The 18369-nt window shown below is 40.6% G+C and overlaps 1 protein-coding gene across 1 annotated transcript in view; it reads left to right on the forward strand.

Moving 5' to 3' along the window:
- The window catches only part of plpp4 (phospholipid phosphatase 4), a 58819-nt gene extending 55539 nt beyond the window's left edge, over positions 1–3280 (forward strand). Inside the window, exon 7 of the mRNA XM_005927113.2 lies at positions 1474–3280. Coding sequence (XP_005927175.1) covers positions 1474–1682 — 209 coding nt within the window. The 3' untranslated portion in view covers positions 1683–3280. The remainder of the gene's footprint in view (positions 1–1473) is intronic.
- Positions 3281–18369: the final 15089 nt, after the last annotated feature.

An 18369-nucleotide genomic window follows, 5' to 3' on the forward strand; every position in this document is an offset into this window, starting at 1 on the left:
GCCAGAAATTATTGATGTTCAGTCCAACCTTGCTCAAGGAACTTTTGTAATTGTAGATGCAGATGAGTAATGAGGCCTATGCTTGTAACAGCTGTATTCCTATAATCACAACAAGCTTTAACTTCATCATCACACCTGACAAATTGAGAGGAAGCTAAAAAGTGCAGCCGGTACAATAAGCCCAACTAAGAAGTTCACTTGTTTGTCCAACAGGGGTAAAATTGTGTCTTAAAGAGCTGTCTTTAAGATATTGCATAATGATTATTTCCTGAAAACTGCATCAGATGCATCATATCATTCACCAGCTTTGGGAGGAGATTATGATTATAAGGTTAAGGTTTCATGTTTCTCCACATCATTATTCTTTCTCTGTTTTAACTTCATATATTTACTAAAAGACTTAGAAAAACCTGGGATGGAGGGGTGAAGCGAGAGGAAGCGAATGAATATGTGGGTGAGGTGTGTAAAAGCGCATGTGCAAATATGATGACAGTTCTGTCATGGGGTGTTAATTAGTTTTAGAGAGCCATATGTTCCACTTTTTTTAGGAACTAAAATATATTTACAATGAAAGCAAAGCACCTACAGCAGTTCAAGACAAGCCAATCATTGCATGGGTCCTCATTGTGTTTCTTAGCTCGACTTTTTGTCGTGAATCTCCTCAGCAAACTGTAAGTACGCAAAGGGCTATTAAACTTGAGGGGGCTCAATCTGCTCCCACTGTAAACACAAGCTGGGAGCTGCCATTAGCCAGGCTGCGGCACCATTCTCAATAGATACTAATGTTCCTCACCATTCCTTTTCACTTTGGATGTGCCCTCTGTTCTCTGAGGGGAAAAGGCTGGCCTTCCACACGCCGTCTCAACGAGGCCGCCCAGCTAATATATCGCATCAAGTCACAGTCTATTAAATTCGGTTGACAGCAGTCGATGAAACATTCAGTGAGCAAACTCGTGCACTGTACAGCTGTTGAATGGCGGGAATCGATGTTGCAGTATTTTTTTCATTTCACCCAGAAGGACGAAATAAAGGGAGACCTGTGGAAAAAACATCATTTTGATATGGCAGAAGCCTCTACTAGAGCTGTTTCAGCCACCAGCTGGCTGTGTCATTTTGATCTATATGGAGCAATATAGACTTAATACTCACCATGGCAGTGTGATATTATATGATATATTATAGCTTAAAGGTGGCTAGGTATAATACAAGCCTGTTCAGCATATGACAAAGTGACACAGACAGCCTCCTGTCCTGAGGCAAGTGAAGCCACCGCTCAGCAGAGCAGATTCGTTACTCTCCCTTTCAAGTTTCTTTCATCGAACTCCAAACTACAATATAAGCACTGCAACACATACATCAATGGCTTATTAATTGTGCTAATTCTATTTGCAGGTGTTATTTTACTTCCTTCACGCAGGCTAAACTTAGCTATCCATGCATTCCTTTAAATATATCTGTTTTTGTGCCTCGCAGACGCCTTTGTTGGAGGAGTGATCGGGTTGCTGTTTGCATACATTTGCTACCGCCAGCACTACCCCCCCTTCCTGCACATGGACTGCCACCTGCCTTATGCCAGCCTGGCTGTCGCCACGCACACGCCCATGCATCCTCAGGACGACCCGCAGCCCACTGACAACGCCACCACCCTTCCCCTGGAAGGCTTGACTGAAGGGCCAGTATGACTAGTGGCCACCACTGAGACTACCCCCAACGCCCTCACCAAGCCGCCAAGCCCACCCCCCATTCCCAGTGACTGACTGACTCTTGTATACATTCCAGTGGACAGTGAAACGCCTCATGCATTTCTATTCTCTTAAACCCCACACTGCGGGTGGCACCTACATTATTCCTGTTTTGTTTTGTTTTTCTCTTTGATTTTGCTCAGCAGCCATTAAAGTCTATATTTAGATGTGTTGTATGCGAGGAACCTACGAATATGGGACATTGCCACAGAGAGGGACGAGAAAAAAAATGTTGAAAACCTGAGGAGATGTCTTACTAATGGCTGTGAAAGAAGATGAAAATATTGCCAGCTTTCGCTGGAATCTTTCTGCGTAATGAGAGACACGGTTGGCAGGTTGCTATATGCTGGAGTATATTTATTGTTTGGTTGTAAAGAAATGGGACAGATGGTTGAGGAGATCCCATGAAATGTCACAGCAATCAAACCATGAAATTAAACTAGTGTTATTGTATATGTCACACTTTAAAACAAAATGTGGAATCTGATAGCACCTCATGCCAGAAACGAAACAACATCCTGTGTTTCATTTAAATCTACAGATGTCTTCTGCATTTTGTAGGGCACCAGGCCTAAAACTTTAAGGCATGCAGGAGCAGTCTATATTCATACCTCTACTATTTCCAGCAGTTTTATTTTATTGTCTGGCAGCATAACGATAAATAAAGAACCAATACTCACTTAGGGAAGCACAGCTCCATGTCAAAAGCAATGTTTTTTTTTTCATTATTCAAATTCTCACCATTCTCTTGGGCTTTAAACCCTGCATATCACCACTTCCTCATTTCTCTCCCTCCTCCTCTCCTTGTCACCATCAAACTCTATTTTTCACTTGCTTTGCATTTAACACTTGTTCCCCGAGGTTGCACAGGGACACGGACCCTCAGTGGGGGCAATCAATAACAGCCAAGCGGGAATGCTGTGGCAGAAGTGTGTCTGGGAAGGCGCAAACCCCAATCTGCTTCTGCATTAATCCTCATTAAGCACGGTCAGCCACTGCTCCTTATGAGGGCATTAGAACTATATGAGGTGCCCCGTGAACTGCCCATGCATCGCAAATGGCTTTCAGTCCAATGTAGCCCCACAAATAGACAATCTAGTATTCAGCAGACTAGAGATCTGAACCCAGGGCTGTGATTATGGTGTATTTATCATCCATTAAAGTTCAATTTTTTCTTAATATAGGGACAGCATGTTGAAACAAGCAAACACCAAAGATCTGTAGGTTTTTTTTATGCCTAGGTAGTATGCACCAAGTTTTTCATTATGAACAGAAATCCCAGATAGCTAGATGACTGGTTTCCTATCATCAACAAAGCAATTTGTAGCCTTTTGCAGTTAGAAATGATGTTTTTTTTCATTGCCTTGGTTACTATGCGCTTTTTTGCCATTGCTGTGACATTAATGGGAAAATTAGATATTAGGACAGCTCTAACCCAAACGAGCACTAAAAAGCAATGTGTTGGGCGATGCAGGAGAACTGCACAGCATAACAGAATGAATGAGCAGCAAGCCAAATGTAGAAAGCTTTTTTTTTTTTCAAATCCTGTCAAGAAGCTCGTGAGCAGTGTTTTTACATTCTCTACAGTCTGTCGCCACATATGTTTTAGTGGAAAACATCAGCTGTACCTTCGGCTGTTGTTTCACTTTATCCTGGGCACAGTTTGGCTCGTGGCACAAAGGTAGACAAGGAACGATCTCTCTGATCAAAATGACTTTTTACATGATTTATTTAAACGTGTCACAATTAAGCCTGAATCACAAATGCAACCCATTGGCAGCTGTTGAAAAGCATTCGTGTGTGTGCGCGCGCGAGCGTGTGAATGTTTTTGTGTGCAGCGTTTGACAAGGTCGATCTCACAATGATGCAATACAACGTGAAACTTTACAAAGAACGAACGTTTCACCAGAGGGAAAAAGGTGCTCGACGCTGCGCATCAGACTCTGTGATGGGACTTGAGACTCTGAGAGCTGACTGTAAGAAAGGAGAGTGACTCCATAGAGTCTTTCAGCACATGACTGCAAATGTGTCACTGTGAGATACTGGCTTTGTGAGGCAGATTTTCAGAGATAAAAAGGATTGTGACACAAATACACAATGTTCTATACCTGCATTTGCCTGACTGATGGCGGTCTGATGTTTGTACTCTGTCATTTAGTTTTCTCCTATTATGTGGTACTGTATATTGCAGGAAAAGCATTGTTCAGAAGTCTGTATTTTCACCTTTTTTCAACAGGGGATTTGAGTTCCCCGCTCTCTTAGAAATGATCTAAGATCACGGCTTGTTTTCATTTGGTGCTATAGATGCTGTTGTAGCAGTTGGTGTCCTGTTATTTCAAATGGTTGATGTGTCACTAAGAAACGAAATTTAATCTTTTTTTTAGAGAGAGAGAAAGAAAAGTTATTAAAATAAATATTTAATTATTTTAAATTAGATAAGCAGCCAGTGTGTACTCCTCAGATATTTTTTCCAGATGTTTCACCTTCACAAGGACTGAAGGCATAAATAAACTTAAGAAAATAAAAATACGGAAGAATATTGAGATGATTGTCAGCTATCATGAATAGATGTCTGAAGAAAAAAAAAAGAATCTTTGTTCATGGCATGCCAGTTCCATTTGTGAGAAGATTGTTTTCTATCAATAAGCATGTCAGGCCTTGAGAAGTCTTTGAGCTGTGTTTTGCTATTTGTATACTTTATGTACAATAAAGGACTGCAGCTGTGTGAACCTTGTCCATGAAGAATCAAAGGATCCTTAGGTATCTTGTGCGATCGTGGGGGTCTATACTAACTCTGATGAAAGAAACTGAAACTCACAAATCAAGGTTTGGGGTATTAGAATAAAAAAAAAACTGTATTTAGCAGCTACTACACTGTTCCTTATATTATGCAAATGAACAATCTTAGATTGTGCAGTAGCAAACATCTGAATGAGCTCAGTTAGTTCAGTTACTTTATGCTTCAGCGGAGCTGCCATCGGTTAGCACAGCGCAAGCAGAACTCTGGTCTAAGTGTGTGTTGTGCTTTACTGCACCAGCTGTGTTGCACTCTTGCTTAGGGAGTTTCCAATAAACATATTTGTGCCTAAGACTGCCTGTTGATTTTCATAACCTGATTGGGTTGCTGTCAGTGACAGCTCTAGCTTTTCTTTTTTTTTTTTTGGGCCATGCTAATGACAACAGTGCTAATACGTTGGTCGGTCAGTTCACCACACTGGAATAACTGCAGCTCTTGGATGAGTTGGCACAACGTATCTTACAAACATTCTTCTTAGTGACTTTGGTGATTACTTGACTTTTGAGTTTGGCCTCAAATGGGTGGCCTGTGGTAATTATAAACCGCACTCCACATTTCCACATTGCTTGTATCAGTTTTTTTAATCTTTCTTTTTTTTTTAATATAAATTACAAAAATATATATTTGGATCTTTTGAAAGATTGGACCCAGTTACTGTGAGTTAGTTTCATGGGAAGGAGACAATGCTTACCAACCTCAAACCAATACTATAGCCTAGCAGAATGCATACTAACACTACAGAGGTGTAATTGATTCACCTGGTGGCGACTAAAGAGGTAAAGATGCCTTTTATTAAGCTTTCAAGTCAACTGAAGCTCTTAAGATTTTAAGATAGCTTGTTAATGAAAAAAAATATGAGCAGGATTTTTATTTATGGAAAGTTTCCTTAGAAAACATTTTTACAGAACTCTGTGCAGTCTTAGGTATGGCTTCTATAGGCATTAAGAGGGTTATTTGATTAACCGCCAATATGACCACCCCTCTAAATTCAAAAGTTTGTCAGTTTGTTGAGCTGCACATCTTAACACCTTTATTTGACAACTTTTACATCTGTAATAACACAGGTGTGTGTCATAACTGTAGTGTGATAACTGAATTTCTTACAGTAAAGCATTACTGTGTAACACTTTACCCTAACACTGCTCCTCTGTATATGAGAGCATTCTTGAGTTAAATGTAAGGCCATCTGACAGCTAAAGCGTGGCTGAAATCTGAAAACAAAATGACTGAACAAGAAAAGAACCAAAGAGCTGATATGGCCTAGTCAAAGTCCAGACCTCAATGCTGAGACAAGACCTTCTGAGAGCTGTGCATGAATGAAAACCCACAAACATCAATGAACTAAAGCAATCTAAGGAGCTTAGAAAGAAAGCGACTGGACCTCTTTAAGTCTCTTTAGAAGTCCAGTCACTTTCAAACCTGCAAATAATAGAGTTTGAAAATACATTCAGTAAATTGAATGGCTAAAATTTCAAACCCTTTTCATGAGGGCCTTTAACCCTTGTGGCGGTGTTACTCATGGAAGTAATTCCTCCTGAGTAATAAGATAAAGGCATCACAGATCAATGAGGTTGTTGCTCCCAGACATCTCCCCTCATTGCACTGATGAGTTGCTGTGATGTGTCTTTTTTCCACAGCATATTAAAGTGTGATGACAATTGTGAAAGCAAACGGCCTCAAGGTTGGCGAGGGTAATTGAAAGAAAAAACAGAAACTCAGCTGAAACATTTAAGTGCTGTGTGATGTCTAAAAAAAACCCCCATCCAATCAGACCCAGCAGAGCTGCAGCACCTACTGCAACAGTAAGTGGAGAAAGTCTCCCTGCTGAGAGTGAATCTTTGACAACCTGAAAACTCCAGGCTTCACCTAACACCTCAGACAGGTGTGAGGGTGTGAAATATGATCCATTCTGCAATAAAAATTTATAAAGTGAACGTAATCTGACGTTCACAGTTGTTTGTTTGGATTTGACAGTGAGCTGGTAAATAAGCACAATATTTCCTAGGAGCTGGCGCTTCTGCTAGGTACAGTAGATAGTGTCGTTTCAAGGCACATTGAGCACACGCGAAACTGAAAACCACCCCCACACACACACAATCACTATTACACAGAAAGCCACAGTTGAAAATGTCTTACGGAAAATTTGGGAGAAGCCTCTTGCTGTGAACTAATAGAGATATTGTTCTGAATTGCAGAAAACTAAAATTTCATACAGCAGTAAAAAGCTTTGTGTAACACGTTTGTTTGCCTCAGAAATAGGCAAGATGATTTCCATTCAGTATGTGATTGATTAGAGTGCTCAATCACAGGCAAATGTCATCCCTCAAAACACCCAATATTGTTTTCCTGTCAAGGGCAGCTCCCCACTTCTGGATGAGCAGTGCCATTATGGGAGTCAGATCAACCTAGATCTAATGCATCAACAGTCAGCTGGCATCTAATATCACTTAACATTGCAATACCCTTCAGGAGGCTGCACACATAAACATAGTGTTTTCAAAGGGGGTTTCAAAAAGAATCTGCTTAGAGTATAAGGGAAGAGGGATCGTTAATATGGTAATTAGTTATTGTAGATGCTGATAAGATATCTAACAGTGAACACACACACACACACACACACTATCTACCCTATATACATTTTTCAGCGGTGTAAACAAAAAACAGCTCGATTAAAAACACTGTTAATCAATATACATGGCATTATCTTTGCAATACACAAATAACAGAATTCCACCAACACTAACAGTGACACTTATCAGACATGTGCTTCAGGTCCGATCTCTGCTATTAAAGCAACCAATCAGTTGCAGAGTTGGGAAATTAAAATTATTAGAGTCACACAGAAGTAACAGTTTTATGCATAACGAGAAAAATTGGGGTAGATGTGCTTTGCCAACTTAATGCAGAACATGAGAATGTTTTTGCCAAATATATCTGAAGCATTTTAATTGGTTTCAGTCATTCTTCTGTGCTGCAGCAATAAAGGGATCGTCCAGCGTTTTAGTGTTTTATGTTCATAGTCACAGGACTCAAAACTAATTATCTTGCAAACGATTACTTTACAGTAAGTTTAGGTATAGCGGTTCAAAGGATTGTTAATGCAAATATCTATAGCAACTGACTGCGTTTAGGGATTTAAGCATGGTGAGGAAGAACTGCTGAAGTTTAAACTCAGCACCACATAGAAAAGAAAATTGACTTTAAACAAGTTGTGGCTGCTGGTCAGACGGACTAAGCTGAGTATTTAGTAGAAACTGCTACTAGGATTTTCCCATACAACCGTCACTGAAAGGTTAACAAGAATTCTCACAAAAAACAGGGAAAAAGAAGAAAAAAAATATCCAGTGAGCAGCAGTTCTCTAAATGAAAATTCCTCGTTGACACCAGAGGTCAGAGAATGGCCAGACTTCTTCGAGCTGATGTCAACACTAACTTGTAACTTGTTACAGTCAAGTCATACAGAAGATCATTTCTGAATGCACAACACATCAAACACTAAAGCCGATGGGCCACAGCAGCAGAAGACCACACCAGGTGCTACACCTATCAGCAGCGACTTGGCAACCGAGCCCTTTCTTTAGCATAGTTCTGCTGGAGGTTTCTTCATATTAAAGGGGAGTTTTTTCTCCTTCCCACTGTGCTTGGCATTTGTTTCTTTAATATTGGAGAGTCTCTTTAGTGCCTTGAGAACACTGTTCTTGGGATTTGGTGCTATGTAAATAAAATTAGAATACAAATAATAAATTGATTGAACTCGCATTGACTGAATTGTGCAATAGAGGGAAAAGACTTGATGACCTGATCTGAAGTCTCAATTTCTCCTGTGACATCCAGCGTGTAGGCTCAGGCATAAACAACATGAAGCCAAACCTACCTTGCATGAACATTTCAGCCTGCTGGTGTTGTTGAAATCTTGTAGAAAATATTTCCCCAGCACACTTTTGAGCCCCTTAGTACCAGCTTAGTATTGCTCCCTCTCTTTCCCATCTCCTGATGGTTGCTTCCAGCAAACTCAAATCAAACTTTTTCTTGAACATGACACTGAGTTCACTGTACTCAGTGGCCTCCAAAGTCACCAGAGCTCAATCTCTAATAGAGAACCTTTGGGATGTGGTGGAACCAGAGATTCATACCACAGATGTGCAGCTGATAGGTCTGCAGCAGTTGTGTGATGCTGTCATGCAAATGTGGACCAAAAATCTTAGGAATGTTTCCAGCACATTCTTAAATCAATGCAGAAAGAATTAAGGCAGCTCCTAAGGCAAAAGAGGATCCATCTATCTACTGGCAAGGTGTCAGATGAGTGTAGTTATTTGTCTGTAGTGTCTAATTAGAGGAAGACTGATTGTATCTCATACAGAGGACCAAAGCTGTCACAACGCTAATAGAACAACTGTTGAAAGAAAACAGGGGAAACCTAGTTCACCTTTTCACTCCTGTGTGGCTTTATTTCTGTAAAGGATAAAAATATTGAAGGGTTTTTTTTTCTTCTGGACAGGGCTTTAACCCAAGTAGACTGGGTTAAATAAAAAAGAAAAGTAAGGCGTCATGTTTCAAAATTGGGATTAATTAAGTTTGTCAACTTCAGACGCCCGCCCAAAAGTTCTGCAGCAGGAAATAATCTAACAACTGAATCGTTTCATTATTTTATTATAACAAATGCATAAATAATAAATCCACGTTCCTTCTGTCTCTTAACTTCATATAGTGTGTTTTTTTTACACCACATGTGAATTATTAATAGATGCAGATTCTAGTGCCACATAAAGGAGTCATCGGATTTGCTCATATTTAATGGATCAACCAGGAAATATAGTTCTCATACTTGTTGTTCTAAATGACTTTGGAAAAGAAGAGTAGCAGAGATATGCTGCCAAGCTTCTTAAAGCCAGCCTTAATTAAAGCGAAAACTTACAGAGAGATCGATATGTTATGTGTATGTTTAAATTACTCCAAGCACAGCAAAGCCTCTGTGGCTTTTGAAAGGAGTATTTTTGTGTGGGTCTACACCTTTGTCTGAGTTCATTACAGGGTTTATTCAGCCATATAAAACAATATTCTAAAAAAAAAAAAAGAAAGAAAGAAGAGGGGGGAAAAGCTGTAGCATACACAATAATTCTCCAACTCTGCATGAATCACAACTAAAATGGAAACTGACATTCATAATAGATCAATAGCAATGAGCAGACAGCTGTGGATGTACTTTTCATGCTCCTGTAAATTCCTCAGGGCACTGTGCTATATCGCAATGTGTCATGTCTGCCTCATTAATACACAAACCACAATTCTGTCAAAGTGCAACATTCAATATAAACCTGAAAGAAGGGTTGGGGGAATTGTTGGCAAAGCGGGTAGCAAGCTCCTGCTCTCCTTTCTTAAATGTTAAGTACTGATTCCACTCGTGTTTGACTCAGAAGGACAAATTGATCCATATCATTTAGAAATATGTTGCAGACAAGTGTTCAAGTATAAACATACTAAACATACGTGGGAGAATGAACGCTCTCAATTTTTATTTTGTCAGTTAGTTATGAGATAGAGTTTTGAGAAGCCATCAGTAAAAAAGACAGCCTCACAGCTGCTGCTGTTTTATATGGCTGGTCAGTGAAGTGGGGGAAAAGCACAGTAAGATATTATTAGGTGAAATGCTTTAGGTATTAAACAGGTTTAAGCTACAAAATCAGCAAAACCAAAGTGAAATTTGAGGACAGCTCCATCCATCTCTGCTCACACCGTTATTTAGTTGTATTACATTCACATTGTCTCCTTACGCTTTTTTCACTCCCACAGTCCACAGTATTCCCGTTTACTTCCTACTCTTCCTTCAGAGGGAACACAGACCTGTGCTCTGTGCCAATAATATTAGTTACATCTGTCCAACTCCTCAATACGGCACACATATATCTAATCAGCCAGTTGCCAAACCACTCACATGCATTTGGGCATGTGGATATTGTGCCTTTGAATCTGGTATGGTTGTTTGTGCCAGACAGGCTTGAAACCAAAAGCCAGTCTTGGGATAAACAACATGAAAGCAGCCATCCAGTATGAAAGATTCAGAGTGCTGATTGTGGCGTAGCCTGTTGATGTAGGAGGCATTTTCTGGAACACTTTGAGCTTCTAATTGAGCATGATTAAAAAAAACAAAAAACAAAGCCTATGTGAGTGTTGCTTTAACCCTTTAAGACCTAACATAGAACCAAGGTCGCCAGAGCTTACTTTATATTTTTACATGCTGTAATACCATTTTTGGGAGCATTTCAAGTTGCTATACATCAATACAACTGTTATAGCCCATATTTTAATAATATGTATGCATTAAGTGCATAGTAACTACATAAATTGCAAAAAAGTACAATAAACTACAAAAAAGTTGAAAATTGTTTTTGGTTTTTTTTACATATATTTCTACTTGGAGAAATTTAAGAGGTTTATCCCTCAAAACTTGAATTACAAAAAAGGTGCAAAAAGTAGTTTACAACAACACGAAATTTATTTTGAGTGTCTTCATAGTTTTATTTTTGAGATACACCAATTTTTATATACTGCAGGAAAAACGAAAAACAATCCTATGATGCAAATTTGCAAAGAAAACAGCAGGTGCATCAAAATAAAAATAAAAATTTTAAGCAGTGCAATTTGAGTTCTAAGCATCCCAGCAACTATTCAGAAAAGCATAAAGTCAAACATGACTTATAAAAACACCAGTATAGGCGTTTAAGGCTTACAAGTAAAAAACTACATTTTCCGCGAAAATGACGTCACTTCCAGTTTCAGGCAGGAAATGGCGGACCTGCGATCATTCGAGCTGACATCTGTTTCAATGTGGGAAGTGTTACGAACAGCTGATCGGATCGGCAAAGCGTGTTTCTGGAATATTATGTTTTTGTTCCTGCAAGCGCTTTTTATGCAATATTTGCAAAGCTATATGTGGAAGGAAACCGTGACCGAGGACAAGCTGATGGCATAAGATGTAAGTACAACTCTGGTTTCATATGCAAAAAAAATTATTGCGCTAGCTTACGCGGTTCCGGTTCTACAGGGATTTAACAATAGTTACGCAAAACGGAGCATGCCCGCTCTGACTGGCTTTAAAGGGTTAACCTTCCAGAGTATTAGGTTTGAATTTGGACAAAAACGAGGCAATTTTAACCTGTTCCAGAACTTAGTGCAAAACATTTTTTTTTCTTGCCCCCTTTTACCCAACCACAGAAGCAAAGATTCTGGATTTGTTTAATAGATTTTACACCAATATAGGTTTGCTTCAAGAAAAATACAAAATGTATCACAATCTCTGTATTACTGTGTATGGATGAAGGAAGATGGTGCAGATGTGGTCTAGACAGCATGAGCTAGAAAATGAATAAAGTGATGAAGTCTTATCAAATCTTATTCAACAAACAGCAACCGTTTTTAAAGGGAAAATTCAACTTGGAACTTTTTTTAATCATTGATAAAAACTTCAGAACATAGTGATGTGCTCGGAGCAAAACAAAACAGGAGCACTAGAATGTCATAAAACAAAACACGAGTCCAAAACCAAAAGAAGACAAAAAAGAAACACACCGGAGCCCTAGAAAACCAAGTCCAAAAACAGAACAGTTCAGGGGGCCGGCCCGGGGGCCGACAGCACAGGAGCCCAAACAGTTCAGGGGGCCGACCGTGCGGACGGCCACGGCGGCGATGGTCAGACAGTTCAGGGGGCCGACCGTGCGGGAGGCAGCGGCGGCGGCGCAGGCGAAGGAGACAACAGGACTGGTACGGACCGTGCGGAAGGCAACAGCGGCGACTCAGGCGAAGGGGGTCTGGAGACCGACCGCGCGGAAGGCAGTGGGGGCGACGGGAGAACTGGTCCGGAGGCCGGCCGTGCGGAAGGCAACGGCGGCGACTCAGGCGAAGGGGGTCTGGAGGCCGCCCACGACGGCGATGACGCCCAACCAGAGGCCTGGAAAGTGGCCGGAGGTGTGGAGGTTAAGGCCGGTTGTGGTAGGTGTAGATGAGGAAGTGGCAAGCCAAGCGCAGAACCAGACGAGGATGCTGAAGGCCAAGACACAGAGGCAGGACCAGACGAGGATGAAGACTCTGAGGCAGGACCAGACGAGGATGAAGACTCTGAATCTGGACCAGACGAGGATGAAGGCACTGAAGCTGGACGAGAGGAGGATGAAGGCTCTGAAGCTGGACCAGACGAGGATGCAGGCACTGAGGCTGGACCAGACGAGGCAGGACCCTTGGCTGCTGGAGGGTCCTCTGGCAGACATGAAGGGAATGGGTGCTGTGCTGAGCACTGGCTCTGCCCAGACAGTGCTGACACGGTGTAGTTCTCTGGGGGCTGCTTAAGCTTCAGGGATCCAGAATCAGCTGGGGACTGAAACCTAGCCTCTGGGGAGGCCCTGGAGTGCATAACTGTGCCCAAAGCAGCTAAAACGCGAGAAACACCCTGGGTGGAAATTAGATGTTCTCCCTGCATGGAGTAAATGAGTGTGACTGGTGACAGAACGAGTGACGGAGCTAGCGGTGACACTGGAGCCTGAGCTACGGGTAGCGGTGACACTGGAGCCTGAGCTACGGGTAGCAGGGACACTGGAGCCTGAGCTACGGGTAGTGGGGACACTGGAGCCTGAACTACAGGTGACACTGGAGGCACTGGAGTCCAAACATCCTCTGACCTGGCGGAGATAGGAATTTCCTTTGAGGATCGCCTCAATAGCATTTATCCCCACAATCCTTACTCTTGTATTAGAGGTGTGGGTTATCAAGATCACAATTTATCTGACTTCCCCATTGAAATGGAAAATCCCACCAAACAAGCAACAAAGCTCAAATAAAAAATCCACAAGTGTCCTAAAGCTTAACCAATGATTTTGTAAATCGACCTGTACACAATTTCCAGGAAGATGTGTGTACTAATGCAAAGTGGTTACAAAAATGAAGCACATTCTTACGTAAATATGACATAACAGAAAAAATTAAGGGAATATCTCATTTGAATGTCTTTCTTCCATTGCTAGACCAGTTTCTCAAAAAAAAAGTATGGTTGGTAATCTGCATGAGTTCTGTTCAGTGCTCCACATGTGCACACTTGTACATGTCAGTCATTTGCATGGTTCTAGAGAAATATATGCAGCAGTGGTTTCCTTTAAATGGATTTGTCTGACAAAATAGGACCAAATATATGCTCTTGAAGAAACTGATGTAAACGTAACTATCATATGCATCACTGTAGAAAATACTACCAAAGCAGAGATTACGTTTTCACGCCCTGCACTTGCTATAAGAACTTATATCATTTTGTAACACATCTGACAAGCTTGTAACCTTGTCAAATCAGCCTCTGTGATCTAATATGTACTGTATGATGCACTGTTTGAATGTGCTAATACTCCTGGTACATGGCCCCAGTTGTCATTAGTGTTTGATAATATTTAAAACAAAAACTCTCTTCAAATAGTACAGTTCATTTTAGTGCATCAAAACATTAATTGACATGCATCCATCTGTTAGTGTGCAATGACTCACATATGCCTATCTTCTAATGTAAACAGTAGGCAACGCTACTTTGGGACAGTACCTCCATGTTAACATGATACAAGTAACGTGTTACTGTAATCTGATTGCTTTTTTCAAGTAGCAAGTAATATAAGGGACTACTATTGCAAAAAAAAGTAATTAGATTACTGTTATTTTCTCATAAGAACACTGCGTTAGTGTGTTACTAAACCGCCGTGATCTTGTTTGTGAGAGTGTCTCATTACAATGACGTAAGCGTGTGCGACATCCGTGGCAGCAAGAGACGTGTGTAGATCAACAATGGATTATATGGAGTGTGGTAGAGAGTACAACCATACATCGTTTAAAGCGTGGGCGTACTTACATTACTTTGAGTTTGATTCCGTAAAAAATAACAAAAACATTAGCATCCTCTGTGCACTCTGCATGGGGAGAAAACTTCTTTCTGCAGCAAAAAAATAACCTTTAAACCAGACCAAGCACCTAGCACACTGCCACGGGAATGTGAAGTTCACAGAGAAACCCCCGGATCCCCCAATGATATGACCGCTGCGGCACCGGTCAAACCTCCACCCGCCCCGCTCCTGCTAAACAGGTGAAAATAGATTATTATTGTGTTATTACATATTCAGGTTGTGTATCCGGGTTTTTTTTTTAATTAACTAAGTAACTAAGGATCTAATTACTTTTGAAAATAAGTAATCAGTAAAGTAATGGGATTACTTTTTTGGAGAAGTAATAAGTAATTAGTAACTAATTACTTTTTTCAAGTAACTTGAACAACACAACTCATGGCCCTGTTAATCTCTGCTGGATTCTTGCTTCATACCATCTTTAAATCAGGAACATAAACAAGGCAATAAGCCAGAGAAATGCTGTGGAAAGGCGGCGGCTTATCCTGTCAAAGTACTGTACAAGATTAGAGAAGTTGATATCATTAAAAAGACAAAAGGAAAAAAAATGGACAAAAGTTTCTTGTGTGTTTCAAAATTGTCCTCTCAGTTCCTGCTGTAGAGGTAAAGTGTTCAAAAAGGCATTCGGGGTCTTTAAAAAGTCTCCCTCTTTATCAAGCTATTGCCTTCGCCTCAGGCAGGAATGTCTCCCAAAACTTTATGAGCTGGAATACAATCAGAGTGAGAAGAAGACCAAAAGACTATTAAAACTTTCTTTTACAGTAAGATGTTGATCGTTACCGATGTTTAATAGCCATGTTTGTTATCCTCACTCATTTGGATTTGATCCTTGATCGCAGTGATTACCCGCTGTTGAGACTGCAGCATCGCTTCCAGGTATTTAATTATCTGGCACTTGAGGTCCTTGGCTTTCTCTTTCTGAAAAGACAAGAGCTGTCACATTTAAGGCTCAAGCCAGCTGTAGGAATTTCTGGCAGAAGTTCTGAGGTCAGAACTTTAATATTAACAAGAGCTGAAAATCAGCAACTTTATTGTGAAGAAGAACCCACTGTAGCTTTTGGCTTTCATCAGGGGAACAGTGCCCCAACGTTATTTATTATTACCTGCTCTGTTCTCACATTGATGTGAATCAAAGCAAAGGAATGAAGTGCATGTTTGAAACCTGAGCTCACAATGAAGCTGCTTATGCTACTGGAAAAACCATAAGTGTTCACGTCAAATATATATTCGAACATTGACAAAAAGAGCAACATTAATTCTACTTTGATGCAAACTTGTAGTGAGACATTAAAAGAAACATTTCCCAACATACCTCACACCTGAGAACCTCCTTGTGTACAGTCATGCCAATTCTGTCAAAATCTCTCTCGTACTGAGTAACCCTCGCCTCCAACTGACGACACACAAAGGGAGAAAAAGAACCTACTTTTTTTAAGCATGGATTGAAGTGCGGTGGCTTTGTTGAACACTCCACATTAAAAAAATGGCTTTCTATTAGCATTAAGTATTTTTGTTGGACTAATGTAATTTAAGTTATTTAAATTAAGTTGGACTCAACCGCAGTAAATAAAAACATTGCTCAGAGATGCAGCATAGGTTCAATGAAAGGCTGAGACAAAACACAGAGCTTGAGGAACTTAATGACAACTTGATGTGCAAGAACACTGAAATGCAGGTACAAAAGCGAGAACAAAAGAAAACACATAAAGACCTGCAGTGTACGCTTCAAGAAATGCAGAGGAAATATCAGGAGTTAGAAGACATGTACAGGCAAGTACAACAGAGCAATACAGACACGAATACAAGCACGAGGCAAAGCTAGAACGGGAGGCAAAATCTAAAGATCTGAAGAACTTTGTATTGCTCTCTCCTCCCCCTCCCTCTTCATCCTTTTTCATTTTTCACCCTCACCCCCCAACCAGCCCCAACAGTTGACTGTCCCTTCCTGAGCCTGGTTCTGTCTGAGGTTTCTTCCTATTTAAAGGGAGTTTCACACCATATTAAACTCTACAGCTTCACATCATATCAGACTGTTTAAATCTGCCAATACCTGCAATAAATATTCTGAACTTTCTGTGTTCTGCGCTGTGTCCAGGTTCAGCCCTCTTGCATGACAGATTCTTTAGTGCTTTTGCAAGTATCAGCTTAGATACAAATGTGTGGTGTGATAGAGAAACGGCGGGTCCAGAGGGTGTTGTTCAAAGCCATCTTTATTGCACACGCGGCTGCAGCTCTCACATTCATCACACCACAACTCTTCCCAACCCCTGCTTCCCTGTGTTTTTAAACACAGCGGACATGATTGCGGATGTCGTGCACCGCCCATCATGCTCACCACAAAATGGAATTTTTAGAATGTAAGACATCAGTCAATCTCAATTTCCAAAACTTAGAAATTTGAGGTCACTATTCAAGCAACCAAATTTCCAAACATTTGCTTGAGAAGGGATATTTGGATTGTATTGTAGCTATTTAATAATCTTCCAATGCATGACCTGAGTATAAATTAGAATAAGTAATGATATGATACACCACCCTGAACACGCCCAGCTCTTCTGATCTCAGAAGCTAAGCAGGATTGCACCTGGTTAGTTTTTCAATGGGAAACAGCTTGGAAATACCAGGTGCTGTAAGCTTGGAGTGGCTGTAGCTCAGAAAGTAGAGCAGATCAGCTACTAATCAGAAAGTTAGCAATGTATCCTGGATACACTCACTCACTTTTTTTTAATCAACTGTTGTTTTACAGTTGTGGAAGTTTTAGTAAAGGTTAGAGGGGCTCCTCCAATGTGAGTTATATCCTGTGCACTTTAGGAAAAGAGTCAATAATTTTGGAGTGCTCACACATCTCCGGTTGACTGGTTTCTTAAACATGACAATGAATTGACTTTACTCAAATACCCTGTAGTGTCACTTACACTATGAGACAAGATAGATTATATAACTTTTTTTTCTCATTTCTGAGATGAAGAGTTTTAAAATCAAATTGTAAACAATGCAATAAAATCTCGGCATCAGCAGTTTGCTACAAAGTCGATATTCCCTGCTGTTTAGGCTCACTCTCAGGGAATTGTTATATTCTTTTCTGTTTTATGGTCTCTCTTGATGACAGAATTACAAGTAGAGCTAGAGCTGTGTGACACCAAGAGAGAACAAATCCTGCAATGTCAGCACAACTGAACTTTAATGTCTCGCCCTTCTAACCTTTACTAAAACTTCCACAACTGTGAAACAACAGTCGATTAAAAAAAAAATAAGACTCCTCAGTGGCAACTGATGCTCTGCTGTATTGAACTAGCACCATCAGCACCACTGACAGTGTTCTCCCCTGTAGCTCAGGCCACTGGGAAATGTCCTGGAAGAGAGCTAAAGGATTACCCAAATTATCAGCTCTCACCAGGTACAGCAGCCACAGGTGAGCTGCATTATGCTAACAGCTACTGACCTAGTTGTGAGCATTTTCAATGACGAGGAAGACCAGAAGAGTGGCTGTGCCTGCAGAGACTCTCAACAGAAAGCTTGGCTCAGTTGCTGCTACAGCTGGCTGCTCACATATAGTCTGCCACAAGCTCTGTTTAATTATTATAACCTCAAACAAGCTTTCTTTACATGCACACTTCATTCAATGTGATTTTAATACAGTGTTGTGTTTACAGGCACTGAAGCATTTAATCAGAACAATACGACACAAAGTGATGAACAGATCATGGATTTGTCTTCCTCTGTAACGGCCACCTCGTCCGCATTCGTTCGATCAGTTCTCTGAAGATTATCTGCTAAGCACACTTGTTGTGTTGCACTTCATTCTGTAACATTTTATAAAGTTTGAATGTTTGCATTAATAAAAACAAACAAACTCATTGCAGAGAACTCTGTTCTGCTCTGAAACAATGATTTTTGGGCACAAAGA

Source organism: Haplochromis burtoni, unplaced genomic scaffold (genome assembly GCF_018398535.1).
Source record: "Haplochromis burtoni strain Fernald_Lab_line unplaced genomic scaffold, NCSU_Asbu1 Contig_96, whole genome shotgun sequence".
NCBI classification, from domain to species: domain Eukaryota; kingdom Metazoa; phylum Chordata; class Actinopteri; order Cichliformes; family Cichlidae; genus Haplochromis; species Haplochromis burtoni.